General features: G+C 41.6%; 1 protein-coding gene across 2 annotated transcripts in view; it reads left to right on the top strand.

Moving 5' to 3' along the window:
- The first annotated feature begins 11,238 nt into the window (after positions 1–11,238).
- Positions 11,239–23,984, top strand: part of Atp13a5 (ATPase 13A5) — a 117,713-nt gene continuing 104,967 nt past the window's right edge. For both annotated transcript variants that reach the window (XM_013160389.3, XM_003476950.5), the window contains exon 1: positions 11,239–11,592. In XM_013160389.3, the coding sequence (XP_013015843.1) occupies positions 11,530–11,592 (63 nt within the window). In that variant the 5' untranslated portion in view covers positions 11,239–11,529. The remainder of the gene's footprint in view (positions 11,593–23,984) is intronic.

The raw sequence follows: 23,984 nt of genomic DNA, 5'->3' as shown, positions 1-23,984 counted from the left end.
GGCTCATAGCTGCATGGGTCTGCATAGTCTTGGGAGGACAGTGGGTCTTTTCCAGACCCAAACAAAACTGTGCCTAATGTGGTCAACTGGCACCTGGGCCTTATCTGTTGTTGAAGCTGACCAGGAGGCTCGATCTGCGATCTCTGACCTGCATACAGGGCCTTTTGTTTCAGTTGTGTGCTTGATACACTGCAGCATACATGGCACCGGGTTGAAAGACAACCCTGTCCTAGCTTTCCAGCAAATGGAATTCTGCCGCTGGCAGCTGTTACTGGATGAGGGGTGATGGAGGCCTCAGCTGCTTTGTCTAATGCAGTTGGAATCTCACTCAGTCCACAGGTATTGGTCTGGTGGTAGAGATCATAGGGTTTCGCCCAGCACAGTTAACCATGGGATCCTGATACTAGGCTTCAAGGCTAAAATCTAGACTCTCTCCCTCTTTGTGAATGTCTCTCTCTGTCTCTGTCTCTCTCTCTCCCCTTCCTTTATGTGGGAGGTGTCTCTCTAGCCACTGGGTTGCTTAGATTTAGGGGGGGAGTAGTGCAAGCAACTCTTTCTTTGATGCTTTCTTCAGAGCTTCTTTGTACTGTGTTATTTTGAAATCAGGCCTGTGGTCTCGCACCCGATTTCCTCTCTTACAGAGGTAGTTTGAATAGCTGTGCACAGTTGTGTGTCTGTAGGGAGACATCAGGAAGTACTAGCTTTCATTTTACTCTGTCTCTACCAAATTATCATTTTTAAAGTTTCATACATTTATTCTTATTCCAAATAACACATAGTGATCCACCCTTAGGCCTTGTTTACAGAATCAATTACTTGCACTTCAAAACAGTTGTTTTTTTCCAGACTACATCTTGCAGCCTTCTCCTCCTGTCATCTGACTGTCTTGAAGAATCACTTTTTAAATTGGCCCTTCCTGGATAATTTCCAAGTTCATAAGACATCCCACGAGAGGAAAAGGCTTGTGCAAAGCAGCCCGTATTTGGACATATTTGCAGGTAATGTTTAGTTGGTCTTTCTGCTCTCACATCGTAGATTAGCTTTCGCTCTGTAGAGAATATGCCACAGTAATTCATAACCTTCTTTTTGGAACATGGTTCTAAAATGTGACCCAACATGAAAATCTCCAAGGAGCTTATTAGAAATAAGTTCCTGGGTCCAGCCTCAGACAGATGCTCCATCAGAGTCTCTGGGATTGGACCTGGGGAGCTGTATCTTGATCAAGCTTTCCAGGCAATACTGATGATAAATCAAGTCTAAGAACTGTAGTCTCAGAACAACAAATTATTTTTTTTCTTAAATATGCCACCTTACACTAGACCCCATGGAGACTCATTTACATTCTTTTTCAGCTGACTTACCCTGGGTTGAGAGAACTTTGCTTTGGAAATGCTAATCCTGTGCATTCTTCATATCCTAAAATCAGCCCCAAATGGGAAATCTTGTGGGCAGACTTCTCTCTCTTCATGTGAGTCCAGATATGCCTGTCCTTTGCTATAGCTGTAAGTACTACATTCCTGAGAAAACAATCACTTTGTGGCTAAGCACAATGCAGAAAGCATTTCTGTAAACTGAGAACAGAACAATGGTATGAGATCTAATATCTTGTACAGAGTCTGCCAAAAAATGTACACACACTTCAGGAAAAGAAAAATGTATAAATATTTGAATACTAAATTTAATGAGACATTATGGGATTAATACAAATTACCTTTGGCCTCTACAATTACAAGAGGTGCCACAAGTGGTGGCCGTGAGCTTCCAGACGTTTATTAATATGATGAACAGCTTCTTGGGTAACCTCGGTCATTCAGATTGCTGCATATGTGTATTCAGTTCCTTCTCTAAGTCCCAGTGGTGTAGTGGGTTTTCTGCAATATACAGCATCCTCTAGGGTCTCCCATATAAGGGTAACACCATCTGTTGTAAAAACATGATACTAGCTTTCTTTTCCTGAAGCATGTATGCGTTCTGTGTGTTGGGGAGCAAACTGCATTTTTCAAGATAGTTGAAAGTTTGGGAAAAAATGCCAGTTCTTAAACTGTTCAAACTAGGCCACCTTTCAGAGGAGGGAGAAAAAGAAAAATTGTTCTTGGACCACCATCAAATTTGGATGTTTTAAGGGAATCTTTATTTCTCCAACCAGTTTAGATAATTTGCAATTGATGAGTGAGAAATCAATGCACCATAAGACACCAATGTAGAGGTTCACACTCCTTTTTTGACAGATCTTGCAACCCAGCTCATGGTGACATGCCTATGTCTGTTCTCCATCTTTGTTACCACCCACTTCACCCTAGCTGTTTTCTTCTTCGAGAAGTTTTTTGAATTGGTAAATGCAGTGGAACCCCTTTTCTTTCAATAGTGGCAGCACCAACTCCAGAAATCACACTACCCTTCTGTTCATCTCCCTTCACTGCTCTCAATGGTCGTTGACACTTGTAGCAGTGAGGGAGCAGAGATGGGTTTAGAGTCCACCAAAGTGCTGATCTGATATAACTGGGCCGTTTTCCTGGCCTCTAGTTGATCTCGGGTGGCTGACTTATGTGACAAATGCAGTTAACATTTGACAGTCACCCTCCTGGGCTTTTATTGTTCTTATTAGGCAAGTCATACAACTAGCAATCTGTGTGGACTAGTTCTTGTGGTCAACCATCTGGAAAGCCCTCTAGAATATTGAATTAAGCAGACATTTTGTTCCTGTGCAACTAAATACACCGAGCTTGGGACAATGTGGCATTAGCTTATGGCAAGGGTAAAGTCCCTGACAATAGATAACACATTCCCAGCAGCAGAAATTAAGCTACTGAATTGTGAAACAATTGCGTGGAAAATTTTAACTCAGGGAGAGAAGAAACTAGAGGTTTTGAAGTAAGTAAAAGCCAGGTGAGAGGTCAGCAGGGTGACAACTCCCTGTAGGGTAGGTGATTTTCCTTCCCAAAGGGATAAAAGGTTGATGCTGCTTATCAACACGGGAGAGACATAGATTAGAATTACAGTTTCTTTTTTTTCTGAGGTTAAGTTGCTCAGAAGTAGACACTGATTCATAGAAATATTTTACTAAGGAATTGTCTCCCCTCAGGACAAAGGAGCAGGGCTTGAGACTTCTGTCTTTGTCAGTCACTGGCTCGATCTGCTTGGACAGAGTTGGGGTGGGGAGCAAAGTCCAGGCACTTCCGGGTCCTTGTTAGGACCTTGTGAGAAAATAGATCTCAAAGCCAAGGGATTATGAGTAATTCTCCAAGGAGATTGGAAGGAATATGTCACTAGTATATAACACACAGACACCTGTGTGGGTATTGAAGGCATCTCAGGGGATCCAACAGGTGGCATTCAATAAATATGTGCTATAGTCTCTTTCCTACTTTGCTGTTGACAAACCCAAAGTACCTAGCATGTCTGTTGACCACCATTTCCTGCACTAAGCTGAAGATGAGTGGATATTCCCCTTGAATATTACTAGCTATTGGTGGCCTACATACAAAACGCTATGAGAATAATTCCCAAAGCAACCTGGTGAACATGTGAGGACAGTGATGGCCACTACGCTTGGAATAAAGACCTTGAGAAGTAAAACTGACATCATGAAATTATATAAGCCAATACTTATTTGATGACTGAAGAGGAAGTATTTTCAAATTTCAAAACAGAAGCAATTAAATAGAAAGAATACTTGCTGCAATGACCCACAGCAAATTAACAGTATCCACAATGCACAAAGCTTCTTTGTAAGAAAAGTCAAGTGGAACATAGGATTCAACCCAGATTCTGGTGTTTGACTGCCCTGTGGGACATGGAAGAGTGAGCTCAGTTACCGACACTCACATTCCTTCTCCTCCGGAGGGCACTGGGAGGGCAGCCATGCCCAGTACAGGAGAAGAAATGAGAGCCCTGGAGAATACTCAGTAGCAGGAAAGAGAGAGCTTTTACCTCACTGACCAGGAGTTAGCTATGAGCAGGTACACTGGAACGTTGTTACCCTTTACCTTGACGTGCTCTAATTAGCAGTCTCTAGGCTTTCTTGCCTTCTATTAGAAGTTGCAAATATTTTAATGTCCAGTCACTTTCAATCAGCAAAAATTTTGCCAGCAAATTATGAACCATTTAATTTCTACAGGAGCAAACTACTTCAAAAAGGTCCATCTAAAGCAATGAATGTTACATATTGACATATAGATAGATAAATAGATAGATATCAGTATATATATATGCATCAGCACAGAGGCATACTGATATATCTCTATCTATCTATGATAGGGCGTTAGAAATTAGGGTTAGGAATATATGTATAGATATATGGCACAAACATAAATCAGTGACAAACCAAACCTAGACCTGGAAATAGAGGTGAGCTTGTCAAAGTCATGTTTTGCAAAATTGGTCACAAGAGAAGGTAGAGAAAAGATGGAGAATGCGTGAGACTTGGCTACAGACGGGATCCAGCAATTCCACTACTGAGCATACACTGAGAGGAGCTGAAATGGAAATGTTGAGCAGACAGCTGCACTCTCGTGCTTACTGAAGCTTCATTCACACCACCTGAGCATGCATGAACAAAGAAAAGGATTTATTTCCCAACTCTTGCATTTTGTATCCACATTAAATCAGCACCAGGTGGATTGCCGGCATCTGACACTGGCTGGAGCAGTAGCCAGGCTTCTTTGTCATGGCTTTGGGGGTCAAATGCGTAGATGGCTGTGCACCATGAACTTAAACCAGAGGAACAAGTTCCCTAGGCCACTCTCCTTCTGGAATGTGGTGACCTGGGGTTCTTTTCTCAAAGCAACATTTTTCACCTTGCAATTTTGAGGCTGTAAAGGACAAAGTCTTGCTGGTTATTGTGATGTTCTGAGGCCATTTTTCTATTGTCCTGTTCTTTCTCCTCTGCAGTCGACCACTTTACTGGGTCTTCCTTTCCAGCCAAACTTAAAATGCTTTAAATCATTCTGCGGGGTCTTTTGCTCTTGATTCTCAACATAGACCTGTCCAAAAGTCCCCAACAGTAACCATGCCATTACCTCAATATTAGACTGCCTTGAAATTTCTTCCACTAGATTAATTAGTCTGCTACCCCTAAGATGCAACTCAGACAAAATGCAGATAAATTTTCTCTAAAAGTACAATGCACAGCCAATACAGGCCTTGTTCCTCACTGACACTTCTTGAGCACTGGTTTTTCTGGATGTATTTTTATCAGCATTCTAGTCTTCTAAGCTTTGATCATAATCTCCCATCAAGTTCAGTTTACAGCATTTCAGGGTTACTTTTCAAGCAAGCATTCACAAACATTTGTAGATTCTTCCAGCAAGCCAGTTCCAAAGGCTTCTGAACAACAAGATCAGGTAACATCATAACAACTCCACCCTTGGTACCAAAATCTGTCTTGCTTACTTTTTTAATTGCTTAGACAAAACACTTGACACCTACAAGTTAAAGGAAGAATGTTTTATTTTGGTTTATAGTTTGCAGAGGTTTCGGCCCCTAGTCAGCTGACTCTGGGGCCAGGTGGCATAGCAGAGAGGTGTGGCAGAAGAGAGAGGGTCCATGGCAGGGCAGGCAGCAGCCAGCAGCAGCAGCAGAAAGGCAAGGCTCCTTTTCCCTTTTACCTCACCAGGCTAGAAGCCTTTTGGGTGGGCCTTCCACAGCCAAAGTGGGGCTTCTCATTGCCCATGCCTGGAACTGTGATAAACCAATCAACAAATTAATTTACTACCACGCAGCTCTAATCCCAGGATCTTACACCCTAGATCCAACTAGCTCTGAAAAACTCCATCTAGGAGCATGTAAGGGCTTAGGGACACATTTAGATAGATGCTGTAGTAGACACAGAGAATAAAATTGTGCTTACTAGTGCCTGAAAAGGGTAGAGGAGAGGGGAGAACACAGAGAGGATGGTTAAAGGGCATAGGGTACAGTTGGACAGGAGAAATAACTTCCAGTGTTATTTGGCACAGTAGGATTACTATGGTTTGCCACCAGGGACTATTTCAAACACCTAGCAGAGAGGATTTTCAATGGTCCCAAAACAAAGGAATGATAAATGTTTAAGGTGCTAAATATTCAAGTTATTCTTATCTGTTCACTATACACCATATATGGGTATTGAAATATCACTCTGTACCCTATAAATATGTGCAACTGCTAAATGTTGATTAAAAACAAAATACATTAAAAAGACCGGTTCAGGAGCCTGTCTCCAGTAGAGTGAGCTCAAGGGCCCCTTCATCTCTGGGTTCTAATTTTGGTTACAGATGAGTTTTTCTCATGTGAACGGAATTGAATGAGGAGAGGTGAAGAGTTTGGTGGAGCACTGTCATGCTTTCAGAGGGCTCCTGACAAGGTAAAATCTGACTCCTTCATGACACAGGTCAAATTTCTACCCTTGGGCTCCAATTTAGTTGTCTATTTGTTTTTCTCCCGAGATTCTTTCTCAATAGAGTAAATTTCTGTATGTTAGGTGCACTCTTTAGATCATATTTGAGGTATATACCTGAATTTGAATACTACTTTTAAAACTGAAAAAAATTCCCCAAAGTTTTGTTGTTTTTAAACCTAAAGAATATATCAGGAAATTAAAATGTTGCATCAGTGGAACAATGTAATAATTGGTGAAGGTTACTTTTTGGACGTGTTTTGATTTTATTAAAATTCTTTTATCACTTACTACAAGGTTACAATTAATTACAAGGCATATGTTTTTCTTTTTTTGTAAAAGAAAGACCTTAGTACATTACAAAGAATTGATTGTATCTTTATGTATAGTGATGGTATATTTTTTATTTTTAAAAGTTACTTTGATTGGCATAATTATATAAAATCTAATAAAATCACTTCTTATTTTCTGGCTACTGTTGTTTTTGATTTCAAAGTCAGTACATATTAATTGTCTTTCCTGTTGGATAAAATACCCAACACCTGGACTTAAAAGGAGAAAGGTTTCGTTTGCTCACTGTTTCAGAGTGTACAGTCCATGGTCAGCCTCAAGTTAGAAAGCAGAAATGCTTGGCAGAGGAAAACTGCTTAGTTCATGGTGGGTGAGAACACAGTAAGCACGGCACAGGAGGGGAAGAGGCCAGGAATCAAACAGTGCACAGTATCACATCCCCCTGACGACAAGTCTGACCTCTGCTGAGTCCCAGCCTTCCAATCCCCTGAGCTCTGAGGACAATCATAAGCCATTCCCACACCCTTTAGGTCCCTGCCTGCACAGAACAAGGTGCGCTGGCAAAATAACTCCCTAGCTGTTGCTATGACAGCAAATTGCCATGTAACTATTGCCACTCTCCTAAGCTTGCTTGACTGATTTTTCTTGGCTTGTCGGTAGAAAGGCCACTCAATATATTTAAAATATTTTCCTCTGAAAGCCATGCTGGGGAGGTCTCACTTAGAATTCCAAATTTGAGCTGATGCTATGTTCTTTACAAGGTTGTCAACATTTACCTAACAGCTATGACCCACCCTGACACACCAGAGGTGTGTTTTACTAATGCCCTGGTGAGCTCTCAGGCCACCTAAGTTGAAAATTAAGCTTACTGATCACTGAACTTTTAAAAAATGTTTTTCTAACTGATGAGGAATGTGTAATGACTTAGTGATATACTATTTCAAAACAAAACAAAAAGCAAATGTCTGTATATTCATGTAAAGGCACTGGGTTCAACCTTCAGGAACAGAGAGACAGAGAAAGAGAGAGAGAAAGAGAGAAAGGAAAGAGGAGAGGGGAAGAGGAGAGAGGGGAGAGAGGGAAAAAAGAGGGAGAGAGGAAAGGAGAGGAGAGGGAGCCATAGAGAGAGAGGGGAGAGATATATAGAGAGAGGGCACAGGAGAGAAGGGAGGGGAGGGGAAGAAAGAAGGGAGAGAAATTTTATCAAATTCTCAAGTTTCTCGTGGCCATATGGAACAGCAGTCTAGACAACCTCTGTTGGAGCTGTTGAAGCTGAATACATGTGCAGGGCTGTGGCATGGCTTGGGAATGGCTGAACTGAGAACAAGGAGATGCCTTAGGGGGCAAAATAGGCCACAGCTGAGGACACCTGGAGACTTTCTCCTGGGATAGTTCTCCTCAATTAGCATCTTCTGTTGCTTGGAGGGGCCCTTGAATGACTCCCAAGGTCCTGCTCAGGTTTCCTGCATTTTCCACTCTAACCCCTTCCTTATTTGAATAAATATAGGCCACCCAGAGACATCCTCTGTCTCAGCCACCGTATTCAGAACCCTGCAGAGGGTTTTGTCCTCCTGGAGCCTTGAAGATCATACCACTTGTCTCATTCATTAGAGCCTTTGCCATGCATTCATTTGGGAAATTGGGGATCTAGGCACAGACCCCAGCAACCCCAGGCTTTGAGTTTGATCTTCCCTTTTTATTTTCCAGCACTTTCTGTGAACCAGCACTTGTCCTTTGGGTGCACTCCATCAGTTCTTCCATGATGGAGTTGTGTTCCATCTTGTTTCCTTGCTAGAGTCTGAACTCACTAAGGGCAGGATCACGTCTAATTCATTTCCGCCTCCTCTTCAATCCGAATACTGTTTGTTAAATTAATTTGCAGGGTGAAAAGTTGGGAGGTAACATGGAAAGATTCCTTTTTAGAGATTGGACATTTTCTCTCTTTTTTGTCCCCATATAAGTTGTTACCTTGGTTCTATGTATGTACAACATGACACATATCACCTAATTCTTGGTTTATTGATCCCCAAATTAAAATTTAAAACAAAGAAAGTGAAAGGCCACAATTACCCTTTCATCTTGAGCTAGTGAAAGGATTTTTTACTTTAATTAAAGGGAACTCACTTTGCTTTGTTCAAGCTGTAGAAACATATGTTGTTTTGGTCTAGTGGCATTAGAAATGGAGGAAGCAAGGGGTGGTTGGTTCTATCTACGTCATCTACTGGTTAACAGGTGTTTGATTTTGCATTTCAAACAGAGGACTGGTCCTGTACCAACATTCAGGTGTCTTTTTCACTTTCTGGTGGTTGTGAAGAGCTTACAAGACCCACTCAGTGAATAAGATGTCATGGGCTCCTCCATGCCCTATCATCCATTTTGGAGCTTCTTGGAAGTCCAAGAGAAACCTCTCTCACTTCTGTTTTGTTCTGTTTTAACTGTGATTTCTTCATGATTTTGCTTTTTTACCAGACCAAGTCCTTTGAGATCCAGGATGATCTATTGCTTTACTGCTCACTGAGATTATTTGTGGCAGAAACTGCTAGGTGATCACCAAACCAACTTCTTTTTCTGCCTGGTATAATGTAGATCATATGCTGAGCCAAATTTGCAGGTCAGTGTGGTCATCTGACTGAGTTGTAGCCAATCTTTAGCATAAGTTCAAAGTACGTCTTCTAGGATTGGCTCCTAGAAATTTTCACTTCCTAATTTTCACAGGTTCAAATTCTCATAACACCACAGTAGCCTTGGAAACCACACGCTGAAGAAGGTGGAGGCACAGATGGAAAGAACCAGGTTCACTAAAGCACTGCAAAGAAGACACGCTGCTTCCACTGCTCCACTAACGATCTCTTACCACCACAAACTTAGACCACACTTTCACCACGTTACACCACTGAAAACCATTACTGCAGACAGCTGTCTCACTGGTGTAGATGCTCACCAGTGTTCATGTAGCAGAAGGCTTTAGTAACCCTCCAGTGGTCAACAGAGCAAATGGCAAGAATTTGAATTCCAGAGAAGACAGTGAAATTGGATTGAACAACTATTTGTTTCCCTTTAAACCATAGAAAGTGGGGGTTAGGAAACTTGTCTCTGCCAAACTGGAAGGTGAGGCACAGTTCTAATCCACTCCACCATGCCCACTAGGTCTTCCTTTAATAGGCATCATGGACTAGAGGTGGAGACATTCCCTCTGCTCCTAATCTATATAATCCCCATTGTATCCACAGATGAATTTTCAAAGGAAGAAAGAAAGAATAGGAAACAAACACACAAACAAAAATGTCCTTCCTCTTTCAGCCACTGAATCATCTTTTCCACAAAACCCTTGTCTTGAGCTGTCTTTTGCTTGTATTTTATTGTTTAATTCATTGTCTCATGCCTACTTCCATATAAATCACGAGTCGTCCTTAGTACATTTAGTTGACATCATGTTGTCCAAGACTGAACTGACGTTTTAGCAAGAAATCTGAGTAGATAGTAGATGGCTAAAAACAGAATGATGGGTCTTTAACTGAACTTTACTGAGACCAGAACTCTTTTTTCCAGACCTAAGGCCTTCTATAGATTTGATGGCAACATTGGTGGTAGCATGGATCTCTTCAGTATGGAAACCTCAGTAGCCTTCCTGACATGAAGAGCTGAGAATTGTGTATAGATCTTGTGGTATCCTCATCCAACTCATGATTTTTGCTGGGCACCACTTTGACTTTACTGTGTGCCCTGATAGACAGTATGCCTACCGAGGGCAACCAAAGGCAACATCGGCAAATGGAAAGAATCAAATACTGTCCTTTTAGAGATTTTACTCCAAGTAAATTTTTTACCATGGTCAAAATGGCAAATATTTCATTGAATGCAGTGGGCACAAATAGTAAAAAAATAACAAGTTTTTAACACAAACAATTTAACACTAGCATGACCTGGTTTCTTATTTTTCATGAGAATATCAAATTCAATGGTTATTAATAGATGTGAAGATTTGGCTTGTATCCTTAATAGCCTTTCTAGACCTTCCCTTCTCTATACTTCATTTATTTGAAACCTTTTGGCAAACTCTTAAGGGACATTGTAAAGGGAAAGTAAAACAAGTGAATTTATTATTATAGTTTACTTTTAAAAGTATCTCTTTTCTTGAATAGTGTTAACGATGATTACTTATCTCTTACTGAGTGTCACAGAGATTACAGTTGGCCTTTTATAAATATCATCTTATATCTTTCTCTCAACCTTATAATTATTATTGACATTTCATATAGTAGATACCTGAAACTCAGACTTTAAGTGATATTTTTATAAGGTTGTCAGACATGCAGGGATTAGAAATCTGGATTTTCTGATTCCAGAAGGATTCCTGATGCTCTGTCATGAGCCAGCCTCCCTTCCATCAGTTCTCGTTGCCAACCTTACTGTGGGCTCATTATTATTTTTTTTTCTACAGAGTTTTATGTAACATTCACTGGTTAATCCTTTTTTTCCTCAGGTTTTTAGTAGAGTCTTCCCTCCCATTCATTGGCTGAGACATTTATGGACAGCATGTGAACTTATTTATCTTTCTAGCTCAACAATTTTTTCCTACCCTTCCTTAAATTTGGAAGCACTCACATCTAGCTTAGTAAATAAACACAAGGAAGAAAAATACGCATCAAGCAGATAGATTAACAGACCAATCCTGAGGTCTGTTAAGCTGAGGAGAGGATTTCCTCTTTCCACTGTTGGTGTAATAAGTGAGGTTGTGTGCCAATAGATTTTACAAGCACTTGAGAACAGCAGTGACAAGCAGCGACTGAGTTCAAGGACACACGGGTGGTTTTAACATTTCCCTAAGGAGCTGGCCACCAGGTACCCTGACCAGACTGCTCTAAATGGAAGGGAACAGTCAGAAGGAGCACCGGGCTTTGCTTAACCAAGGAGAAGAGAATGAGCTGGTGAGTGTCCTCTTCTTTTCACTGGTTTTCCCAAGTCTGTGAACTGTGCTAAACACGTAGGTAGATGAGAGGACAGACTGCAGCTCTGCTGATGCTCTCCTGGGATGTGGAAAAGTTGAAGTCTGGTAGGGCTTTGTGAGGGTTGCAAGACACAATCATTCTGAGGGGGAGAGTCTAAGTGCTGAGGACACTGTGTCCTCTGAGTAGAGCTCTCGCCATCCCCATAGATGGCGGCCCAGGTGATGCTTCCTAGACAACTGCAGAGGCCGTCGGAGTGCATTGTCATATGGTGCTCCTCTGTGTGTATCTCCTTATTATCTAGGTCACAGTGTAATTGGACATAGAATTTCACCATGTAACTGGTGGCAGTGGAAATGCTTTCTTTGTCTAACTCTTCTGCTGTGCCTGCATAACCGGAGCTTAAGATGCTTTGGGCTGGGCTCATGCTTTTCAATAACACCAGGAGAAACTGAACACTGAGTACTAAAGAAATAAATGCATGGCCTGGAATTTTAGCACATATTAAAAAGAAATTCTCACATCTTTGATTCTTTTTTCCTGCTGACACTTCTTTCAAATGTTTATATATCTTAAAAAATAATCATTAAAAACAAAACTCTTACGGTGTCTATTTGGTGGTAAGGAGTTTGCATTTAGGATTTAATCCTCAGAACTTAGTAATGAAGGAGCTAATTGTATTTCATAGGAAGAAATCTGAGACCAGGGAGATTAAGTAACTTGCCATGGGTCATTAGTCTGCAAAGGACAGGCTGGGAATACAGCCACTCCTTGCCCCTTCACCTGCCAGGCTGCCCACACCGCAAGGCGGTTCCCAGTTAGGCAATGAGAAAAGGACACGGGAAGGGACAGTGGGTGGCTGGGGGGGTGAAGAGAGCTGAGAGGACTTGGCTCTTGTGTCTGTGTCCTGTCTGACCTCCCATTACCTGTGAGTGCTTCAGGAGATCCACACCTGCTCTCACCATCTAGCCTCTTCAGTTAATTTAAGCAAAACATGTAATACAATGCAGATTGCATCTGTAGCTGTGTGGTCCAGTAAGGCAGCCCCTGGCTGTCTGTGGTTTCTGAGAACTGGAAAACAGCAGGTCCAAATTGAAATCTGCTGTATGTGTAAGACACTTACCACATTTGATGAACTTTATGAAAAATGGAAACTATCCTATGACTGATTTTCATATGGGTTACATAATGAAATGCCGTTATTTTAGATAGACTGTATTGAATAGAATCAGCTGGGAAAATTAATTCTATCCACTTGTTTTTACTTCTTTAATGTTGCTGCTGGATTTAACATTACAAACGTGGCCCATATTTGTGCATTATTATGTCATGCAGAGCTCTGTGCTGGAACAGCGCTTACAATTTTCAAACTAAAGGGTTTTTTAAAAATCTATTTACCTGTGCTTACTGCTGAGTAAGCTGTGTATTTTGAACATGTAGATGAATATTCAGAAAAACCCTGTGTTGATCTTTCCTCTTTGCTAACGAGATGTGGTGCTGTGAGGCTCCGTTACTCTCCTGATCTCAGAGACAGAGCTGGCATCCCAGGTCCTTCCTTCTTTCCTTATTTTCTGTGAGTGACCAAGCGCTTCCAGAAACATCCACCAAAACACTCTGGGATCTCACCACACTGTCCTCCCACTCAGGGAACTCCGGGGCAGTGGAGCCGGCTGTGGATTTCTGTTTCACAAACCTTCCTCTTGCACCGAGAGTACAGAGGCAAATCCTACTGCACCTGATTAGGTGACCCGAAGGTCAGATGGGCCCGTGGGAACTCAGGTGGCCCCTGTGCACAGTGGAAAGTGTGACTCAGCTCCTGCAAGCCAGCAGCTCAGGGTGGTCAGATCTGCAGCATTTTGAAGAGAAGCCAGACATTCAGGCTTTCCAATGATGTAGTCCAACTGTGGATTTTAGAAATTAATTTTTAAAAACAATCAGTAGGTCAAAATAAACCTGGGCACAAACCTGGGCACGGCTCAGTTCCTGCTTGGCTGCTGGCAATCTGTGACTCTTGCAGCTCTTTGTTCCCCGAAGGTTCCCCTCTGCCCCACCTGACTTCTACTTGCATTCATCTTCCAAAGGAACAGTCACCTGGGATGCTGTGAGAGGGTCTCGGGTGAGAAGTAGACACTGTTGGAGCAAATAATAAATTCCTTCAATCAAACACCCAGGGGGAAGCTGAGCACACAGGAAGGCACGTGAATTATTCAAGCGCAGTCTCAGGTGGTTTTGCTGAGCTCAGCGATATAAAGCGTTGTATTCGTTTCTACAGTGGACTCTAGCAACATTCCTGCCTCCTGTTCACAGGACCTGATTCCTGGGGGGAGAGGGGTGGGCAGCTAAAGTTCCAGTCCTGGACACATGAAGTGTTTCACTCTACCTGCGGGACAGCCTCAGCGGTACAGACCTCAATTTTCTTCCCAACCTACCCAACCCAAGCCCACCTTCCCCACTATGGTCTAGCTCTGAGGGTGTCCTTTCCCTTTGGTTTTTGTTTTATGTTGTTTTCTGTACTAGGGGTTGAACCTAGGGTTTTTGCTTCAAGGCACATGTCCACCCCACTGTTTAATTTTTTATTTTGTGATGAGGTTTTGCAAAATTGCTCGGGTGGGATGGAAACTTGCAGCCTTCCTGCCTCAGCCTTGTAGAGCTCTGGAATTCAAGTGCATGCACAATGTCTGGTTGACTCCTTTTCTTTTTTCTTTTCCTGAAAGCTTGCCCCTCTCGCGGACAACTTTTCTCATCTTCTCTTGAGCTTCCCGGAAGGCAGGCAACCCCAGGACACTTCAGAGCACAGGTCCTGGAGCCAACAGCCCGGATGGGTGCGAAATGACTGTGGTCAAGGGCTGACTGGGCCGCTGTCCAGATCAGTGTGGCCAGTTCTTCTGCTTGCATTCGTGGGCATGTGTGACAGTCAGACCCAGTATTATCTGACATTGTGGTGAGAATTAAATGAATAGACATATATTTTCCAAAAATATCTTCTATGCAACAGAATTGTCAAGAGATTTTCTGGAAAGATCTTCTTTGGTTTTCTAAAAGTCTTCATTTTTTTTCCTTGTCACTTAGGTTTGAGAAATATAACGGGGAAAAGGTAGGCAGGAACCACAGGGCTGCTCAGGGTCTCAGACACATCACAGTTCTCTGTAGGATCTGCACTTCCCACATTTACGGGCCTATGGACTCTTTCCTGTATATGTGTATGCATGTACGTGCCCATGTGTGCGTGTGTGTGTTCATGTGTGCCTGTGTGTGTGGGTGCATGCGTGCCTGTGTGTGTGGAGGTATGCACAGATTCTCTCCTGTTCCAACAAATTTCATAGCAAAGGATCAGATGTTTCCCACCAGTGCTTCTCGGGAGAAGAGGTCTTCTGTCTCTTCTCATTTGGGTACGCCTGGAGGTACACTGTGTCGGACAGCCTCTGCTCCAGGTTCCTCCCTGGTGACATGTACTCACAGCAATCCTTTTCTGCAGAAGGTCCTCACGCTGGCCCCACTGATCGAAAGGGCTGCCTCTACCCTCATCAGCTGTCTGGCTCAACCATTGTGTCCGCATTCCTGACCTACATAGACAACCACTGCCTAGATGTGAAAATGCCAAGTAGGAGCTGCCCTAGAAGGAATAATGTCTGCTCCATGTAGACAACAGAGAACTGATGGGAGCGCATCTGGCCTCACGTTCATTTTCTTCCGCAAAACTGTGGAGGAGCTCGGAACTCTGGGACAGCAGACGTGGGGCTGAGCGGAGCCTGCTGCCAGCCACATAGTGGTGGGAACCTCTTTGGACCTTGCTGCTTACCTGAAAATAAAGCCAGCCGCCCTCCTGACTCACAAGTTTTGGGAAGGACATGTACAAAATATAGAAAGTGCTATAAAAAGGGGTTCATTTGCTTTGCATTTATGAGGTGCAAATTGAAAAATGCAGGCGTATGTATATTAGGTAAATGTGATATTAAGTATATTTCCCATTTCTCTGATTAAAACTTGCAGAATGATAATTGCTGGGATTCTTTCATTTCAAAGTGAAATAGTATGCGAAGGGTTGATTTGAAAAATAAGAAAATTTGAGTGCTTAGATTAAATCGCATGCTGCCATGTGTTCCTTATCCTCCATTAAAAGACATTTCCTCTGTTTACCCCCCAAACACTCAGGGATTGATATGAAAAGGTGAAAATTGAAAGTAAACAGCCAGCCCTCTTGGCTGTCTCCTGTCAACCTTTATATTAACAACCTGGATGAAGGCAAGCTTGTCAATCTTCAATTGACACCTAGCTGTGAGACAGAGATAACTGTACAGTTGACAGAATTAATATTTAACAATTTTTCTCAGCTGGATTTTGGGAGAGAAACTGTCAGCATGCGATACAATGAGCTCCTCTATTGAGAAGTTGTTTTACATTATTATTAAGGTACAGGGTGAGAGTATAAGTGACTTGGGCTTGGGATCTGTGCATGATATAGTGATTGAAGTGTTTGGCTTGATTATGATTAAATTTTAGTTGTTGCTCCAAATGATTAGTCTGGTTTTGGTCTTTTTTTTTTTTGTCTTTTTGAGACAGCGTCTCACTATGTATTTCAGGCTGCCTTGACCACACTTTGTAGCCTAGGCTGGCCTCAAACTTGCAACAATCCTCCGGCCTCAGCCTCCGGAGTGCTGGGATTATAGGAGTGCGCCACCACACCTTGAATGTCTTGATAGAAGTATTTTTTACCAGAAGCAATGAAAATAGTTCTCATCTGATTTGTACTCTTAGGGAAACCTCTAGAATATTATATTTAGTGCTAGAATTAGTGTGTGTGAAGGGGTACCTCTTTATCACAAATTGAAACTTCAGGATTTAAAAGAAACTGGCAGCAGTTCCCCAAACAGCAGTTATGGTGGTTTTCTTCCAGTCGTGGAGTCGATGCTGCAGAGAACGAAATAGAGGTTGGCAGACTCCATGCTGGTTTAATCTAACTTCTGTGGTGCAAGAATCTCGGGGTGGCACTATCCCAGTTGTCTTTGCCCTTGTGTAATCTCGTTTCCTGTGGGAAGAACCTGTAAATACAATAAGCTATGATTCCTACAATTATGCTATATTATACAGTAAAAAAGATTTACAGGCATTAACCTTACTGTACTCCACTAAGGTCCTTAAAAGGGAGGTTGAGTGGGCCTGACCTAATCAGGTGAACACACTAACAAACCCAAGCCTTTCCTAGAACCTAGAGAAACCAAAAGCATGAGCAGGATTTGATGCCAGGGGAGTTTTCTTTTGAAGGTGGAGGGCACAGTGTGTCAAGGAACTCGAAGTGTTCTTCAAGAACTGGCAGTATCTTCAGCTGCTAGCCAGCAATAGAACAGGGACCACAGTCTGAAGGTACCAGGAACTGAAGCCCGCCAGCCATCACGCGAACCAAGAAGAGGTGACAGAGCTGCAGGAGGGGCCCAGCAGGGCGACGCCTTCATTTTAGTCTTGAGAAATGCTGAGTTGAGACCTTTCTCACTGAACTCGGCCTGTGGGAACTGGGAGATAGTAAATTCGCTTTGGTTACAGCTGTTAAGCTTGCTCTGCAATGACAGACAGCTGGTGCACACCACAGCAGACGGCAAGAGTGTGTAAGCTTGTAAAGTTTTGAAAAACCTGTTTCAGCACACAATGGAACTCAATCTGCCGAGAACAGTGTAGGGCATTTCTTCCTGGCAGGTGGTTTGAAGCAGACAACGTGAGGCTCCTCCTGCTCAGTGACGCCCTCATTCTGCAGGAGACTATTCACAGGGGCACCTTGTCATCCCTTGACTTGGGGCAAATTCTAGGTCTGGAAACTGACCCTTCTAATCAGGTCAGGCATCATGCTTTCTTTTCCATGCTTGCTCTTCTCTCCTCATCAAATAAGCGTGCTTTAACTTTAACTGTAACTCGCAGAAGACAGTGCTAGCACCTCTGCTACAATACAGCTCAGTGTTGTGGGAATGCCCATGACCACGAATGATGATACGTTCCCTTCTTTGGTACTGGGTTTTGATTGACATTGCAGCAGAGTGAGGGGCCTTTCTATTCCAGAAAGATAGCACAAGGGGCCAATGTTATAGGTTGAACTATTCGATACATTTTTTTTGAATATCTTCAAGGTTCAGTTTCTAACAATATTTATTTTAATAAGTCATAAAGCTTGATTCATAGAGTTACCATGAGGATTAAACGACATCTAAGTTCGCAAGAAAGATTTGTTCTGATGATCAAACATAAACACAAGTAAAAGTGATTGAAGAAATCTTGTCCCTAGACAGGGCATTCCATGGCTTGAATTTAGGCCGCATTATGTGAACGCATTATGTGAAACTACAATGAACAATGCTTGGTATTTAGTGATAATTAGTAGCTACAGTCAAACCAATACAGAGGGTTAAGCAATAACAACCAGGATATCATGGAGGAACATTAACCAGGGACAATATTATCCTAACATTAAATAGAAAAACCTTGGTGTATTGGCAGAGGCTGAGAGAAGAGGGTGAGTTGGAAGGCTCTCCTCCCATCTCACACAGAAAGGAATGTTGCTCAGTGTATCCAGGTAGAAGAAACAAAGGGAGGATTGTTTATAATACCCAGAAACTTGGTACTGTGATTGTTGCTTGAAAAATGATAGAATGTAATGAATTGTAACCCATAGAAAGACACAGAGATATGATCTCCTTGACCATGAGTCAAGTGACTAAAAAGCTAAACAGCTAGCAAGTTAGCAAATGCTTAGTTGTTCTAAGGCTGAAACATTCTCACCATGGAAGAGTCCTAACAAATCAACAAAGAAAACACAAATGACACAATTGGCATTAGCACTTACAGAAGGCAGTTATTTGGGTACTTAGAGTTATGTTTTGGTTATGTTTTACTTGGATAAATAAACTTATATCATTATACCATGGAAATATTTGTGTAAGTTAAAGTGCCATGAACTGGAAGCTGAAATATCCATTCCTAAGGGTTTGAATCATGCAGTACTGTAATCTTAGTGCTGGATAAGCAGTAAGCATTTCAGATGGTTAGACTCACAAACAGTGAATGTAAGCATACGACTATTTTCAAAAAAATTTTAAAAACCTGTACGAGACTAGTCTTGAGTAAATGCTGAAAACTCAGTAACAGGAAATGATACCAGGCAGGCGGGCCATTTCCACAAGACTAGGAGAATCCATCAGAAAAAATTTTGGGGAAAAACATTCACAAAAAGGTTCACCCTGTAATTCTGAAGGTGTCAACCAAACAGTTCTAGATCTGATGGTAAATGTAGGACCTACCAGTAAGAAAAACAGGGAAATAATTTTGAAACCTGCTTTTTATAGAATAATGATTTATGTAGGTTTCCATTTAATTCCGGTGGGGTGGTCACTCAAAAACTCATTTTATAATTGAGACACCTGAGGCTCAGCTAGGTAACGTGTGTGAGATCACATTGCATAAGTATCCTAGGTAGGATGCACTATTACACTGCTTTCCCACTGTATGAGAGAAGAGAAACTGTAGTGCATGTGTGTGTGTGTGTGAGTGTGTGTGTGCACACGCACTGCACTCATGTATACAGTTAGCACATTTAGCTAATCTTTGAGTTTGCATTTATCTTAAAACCACAAACTACAGTTTTCCAATGTCACCAAACTTCTCATTCCCCATGGAAATCTCACCTGTGACTACTTTTCTTCTATTCACTTTCAAACTTTCCTACAACTTTGGTTCCTGCTTTATCTCTGTGAAGATAATTAAAGCCCCTTTCATCTGCATGGAAAAAATATCTTATAGACAAACACATCCTACTGGCTTTCTCCTTTACTTTATTAACATATGTAATACAATAATGTCAACAAGTGTAGTAATTTTAAGTGTGCAGTTCAGTGACTCTCATGATTAATCTGTTCTGCTCATTTTGAGCTTAGTATGAGTGATTACTGCTTTATGGAAGTTCATCAGCTCAGTATTAATGGCAGAAAATTGTCTATTTTGGCATATGCATCAGAGGTTCATCATTTTCTTCGTTTAAAAAAAATGCTTTGTAGTGTGCATTATACAAAAACACAAAATCTACTTATTTTCTTCTGTTGATAGACTTTTGGATTGTTTCTAGTTTGAGGTTTTTATGAATACAGCTAATCTGAATATTCTTATATAAATCTACTGGTGGGTATTTACATTCATTTCTCCTAAGAATCTAAGAATGGTGTAGAGAAGATAGGCCTGGGTTTTTTGGTTTTGCTTTGTTTTGTTTTGTTTTTTACTTTTTGAGACAGGATCTCTCCATGTAGTACAGGCTGGCCTTGAACTCACTATGTAGCCCAGGCTTGCCTTGAACTCACAGCAATTCTCCTGCCTCAGCCTTGCAAATGCATGCACCACCATGCCTAGCTTAATCATGGCTTTAATAGTATAGTGTTCCAAGGCATTTGTATCACCTTACACTTCCACCAATATAGTAAACTCAACATCACTGAGTAAAGGAGGAGCCCCAGTGGAGCTACTCAGAGAAAATCAACTAAAAACACAGTTCATTGCAAGCAAGGGAGGGCCATACATCCTGATGCCAAAATCAATCTGAAACAAGAGACCTGTAGATCAAACTAAACACAGACACAGGACTTTATAGAATTTCAAACTAGCCCACGGAGCTGCCAATGGCACTGCCACCAGTATGCCGAGCAAGAATTGCCATACTGGGAAGTCTCCAAGAAACTGATGGACAACAAGAGTGGGGATAACTCAAGCCATGCAGGGTGGATTTGGGATAGAAGGCCTTTTGGCTTTTTGCCTTTCTCCACACAGAGGATGCCGTAGCCCAGCAGCAAATTTCACCAGCACACAGAGGGGCAAGTGAACCTAGAAACTGCTCCTTCTCACCCTGGTCGGCTGCCACCTCTTTTTTCCTGCTGTGCACCCTAGTGGCTAACTGGAATCCCTAGCCACACAAAGGTGAGGGACTGCAGTGGAGGCGGGGAGTGCACAACCTTTCCTGCCTTTTGACCAGCGGCTTGAGAGAACTGTGGGCACCAGAGGAATTTTATTCTTTTTTTCTTTTTTCATTTTCTTTCTGTTTTATTTTTTAGGTTGTTTAGGTTTTTCTTTCATTTTATTCTGTTCAATGTATCTTCTTTCTTTCCTCAACTATCTCTCTTTATATTTTCGTGAGTGGACATTTTCTCTAATCTTTCTGGTTCACTTCATAATGTTATGATTTCTCCTTCATTCTCTTCTTCCCTCTTCTCCAGTTTCCCAAAGCTTGTACATTCGTATTTTGTCCTCTAACCTTGCTTCTTCTATATTTCTTTCATTTTTCTCTGTTTTGTCCCCTCTCTTAAATTTTTCCATTGCGGTGAATTGAAAACTGATAGTCAACTTAACCGCCAGCTGAACTGAATCAGCATAGTGCTGTGTGTAGATGCCCACCTGGGCTTTGTTGCCGACATAAAAGGGAGATCTGGAGAGGGAGAGTTGTTTGGTGCTGTTGGTCCTCTTATTGCTGTGGGTTCTCCTTGAGGAGCTTGTCAACTTTTTTCCTGATGTGAACTTGGCTGTTCTTATTGTCAGAGAGCCCAGGACCTTTTTGCTGCAGAGAATGGCTGTGGTTCACTTTGGAGGAGCTTTGGTTCTTACGCTGAGCATCACTTCCTGGCTCAAGGGAAAGATGGTGTGCTACTCAATCTCCAGGAGATGCTTGACATGCTGGCTTCCTGATAAGACCTTTGCTGTTCATGTCATCAGAGGAGCTTGAGATCTCATTGTCGCTGAGGATAGGTGTGGTATTTTCGAGGGAGCTCTGGGTTTTACTTTGAACATTGCTTCCTTTAGTGCACAACCCTGGGCCAGATCCTTCACTCCACTGGCACAAACTTTCTGGCTTCCACTGGTGACCTTGGGGCCTTCCCAGCACAAATCTGTGAAACAGATTTGCATGAGTCATTGTTGTGGGCTCTAGGCCTCCAGCTGGACTCACAGGAGTTATTGTCATGGGTTCTAGGTCTTCAGCTACACTCAGGCATGGGATCCAGGCCCTCAGCTGGGATCCAGGCCCTCAGCTGGACTCTTTAGGTCTTTAGTCTGTTGACAGATTTCTTGTACTTTCTTTGTATTGAACTCCATGGATGACCATTATAAATAATACTATCAATTATTTGTCCTGTATTGTCTTGTTCGCCTTGAAAATCCCTGACTACAACACTCACCATAGGGTAAAATTACTCAATTGAGGGGAAACACTTTGCACAGATGCTCCTCACTTACATTGGATTTTGTTATACAACTGTAGATCTTGTCCCTTTGGTTAAAGGTACTAAATTAATAGTTACCGCACTGTGTCAGTTTCTAGGCTGGGCTTGATGCTTTTGTTATTTACTAACTGTATTTCTTTAACTGGGATGTCATACTTGTTGTAACCAGTTGTTTTCTCTTATATGACAACATTGTGAAAGTCTGGTTCATAACCATCACCATAGTCCAGTACAAATATTTAGCAATATGTTATCCCTAATAAATTGGGAAGATAGGGTCTTGGGACAGACGCAAAGACCAAAAACTACCTACACCTAGAAGATATCTCTGAACAACAGACAATTCTTAGGGCAGCCTTACTACTAGTGATAAAACTGTTTACTATAAGAAATTTATAAGCATCATACTTAAATAAAATAATAGAAAGTGACTAGACACAGAAACAAAATGCAACTGTAGACCTCCACCCCACCAAGGATAAGTCCATAGGAAATCAGAAGTGGACCACCTGCATTTTCTGAAATGGTAGCAGCAGATATAAAAAAAGAAAAATGATGAATGTAAGTAAGAGAAAATAATCTCTCAGGTAAAAAAAGAAACAAAATCAAAACAAAGGACTTGTTCAATGAATCTAAAGTAAACACATAACAAAAGAAAAACAACTCAGAAGAACTTAAGGAAGTGATGGATCTGAGAAGCAGTGCCATGCATAGACAGCTGCCAGACTGGAACAGACAGACCCCTGCCTCCCGCTGTGAGTCAGCACCATTTATGGACCTGGGGTAGAAAGAAAAAGGCTGCACCAGGAAGCAAGCCCAGTCTGAGAACCAGCACCATGCGTGGGCCACCGCCGGACTGAACAGACAGACCCCCGCCCCTTCTGGTACTCAGACTGGCAAAAAAGAAGCACCAACCCCTACCCCCACCGTAAGTGACTGGCTTATCTGGAGAACACAGGCTGTGATGATAGCTACAGAGGTGAATTGGATGCGGTGGTGCTTTGTTGTTTCACTAACATTGCAGGTCTAGGGCCAGTGGTCTGTTCATGAGTTCAGAGGATAGTGGTACAGAGTGTGGCATCTAGGGGACAATTTCCTTCTGAGGGTTGTAACCATTGTTGACCCCCTGTGGTCTTGTTTTGGAAGTCCTATATCATTTCCATTGTTTTGTTGGGATAGGTTTTATTCTCTTTTGTTTTGTTTGATTATGTTAAATCTGATGGTGGGAGCAGCTATCTCAAAGACAGTAAGATATATTATAGTAGCAATTTTGGATTTACTATAGGCTTGTTTTGTCCTTTATTGTATTCATTGTTTTGCTTTTATTTCTATTTTATTCTGTTCTATTTGATTTTCACTATATCTGAAATTATCTGCAGCTATTTTGAAGACATCAAAAGGCATTATGGTAGCTATTGTTGATCTCGTAATGTTTTCAAGTCCTATATCTTTTACACTGGTTTGTTTTGATTGGTTTTATTCTGTTTTATCCTCTTTAAAATACAAAACTAAAATGATGGAAACCATGAATGGCCAACATAGAAAAGAAATGGAAACCATGATACAGATTCAAATAGGTATATAGGAGATTAAAAATATCATTGAAGTTATAGTGAAGACAAGGAGAGACTATCAGATTGAGAAAACAGGAACGAGGTTAATGACCAAGAAAATAATACCTTAAAAATAGCAAGGGGCCATGAAAAAAAATTCAACAGCTGCAAGATGATGTAAAGAACAACGTAAGATTGATTGGACTCAATAAGAAGCCAATACAGCATAAATGCCATAAAAAAGCTGCTCACAGAACCAATGGCAGAAATGTCTCAGACGTGGAAAAAGAATTTGAGATATAAATAAGTGAGGCATATAGAACTCCAGTTAGGCATGACTAAAATAAACATACACCAAGGTACATAAAAATCAATATTCTAGAAATTAAGTCTGAGAACAGAATATTAAAAGCAACTAGAGAAAAGAAAAAAATCACCTACCAAGGAAAACCCATCAGGATCACATGAGACTTCTCAACACAATACCGTAACTCAAAGACAGCTTGGAGTAAAGCATTTCAGTTCCTGAAATAAAAAAAATCCCCAACCCAGATATATGTATCCTACAAAAGTATCTTTCAAAATC

Source organism: Cavia porcellus, unplaced genomic scaffold, assembly GCF_034190915.1.
Source record: "Cavia porcellus strain 051 isolate PalLab524CR breed Dunkin Hartley unplaced genomic scaffold, mCavPor4.1 scaffold_14, whole genome shotgun sequence".
Taxonomy (NCBI): domain Eukaryota; kingdom Metazoa; phylum Chordata; class Mammalia; order Rodentia; family Caviidae; genus Cavia; species Cavia porcellus.
Note: the sequence above shows the minus strand (reverse complement) of the source record. Positions and strands in the feature narration are given on the sequence as shown.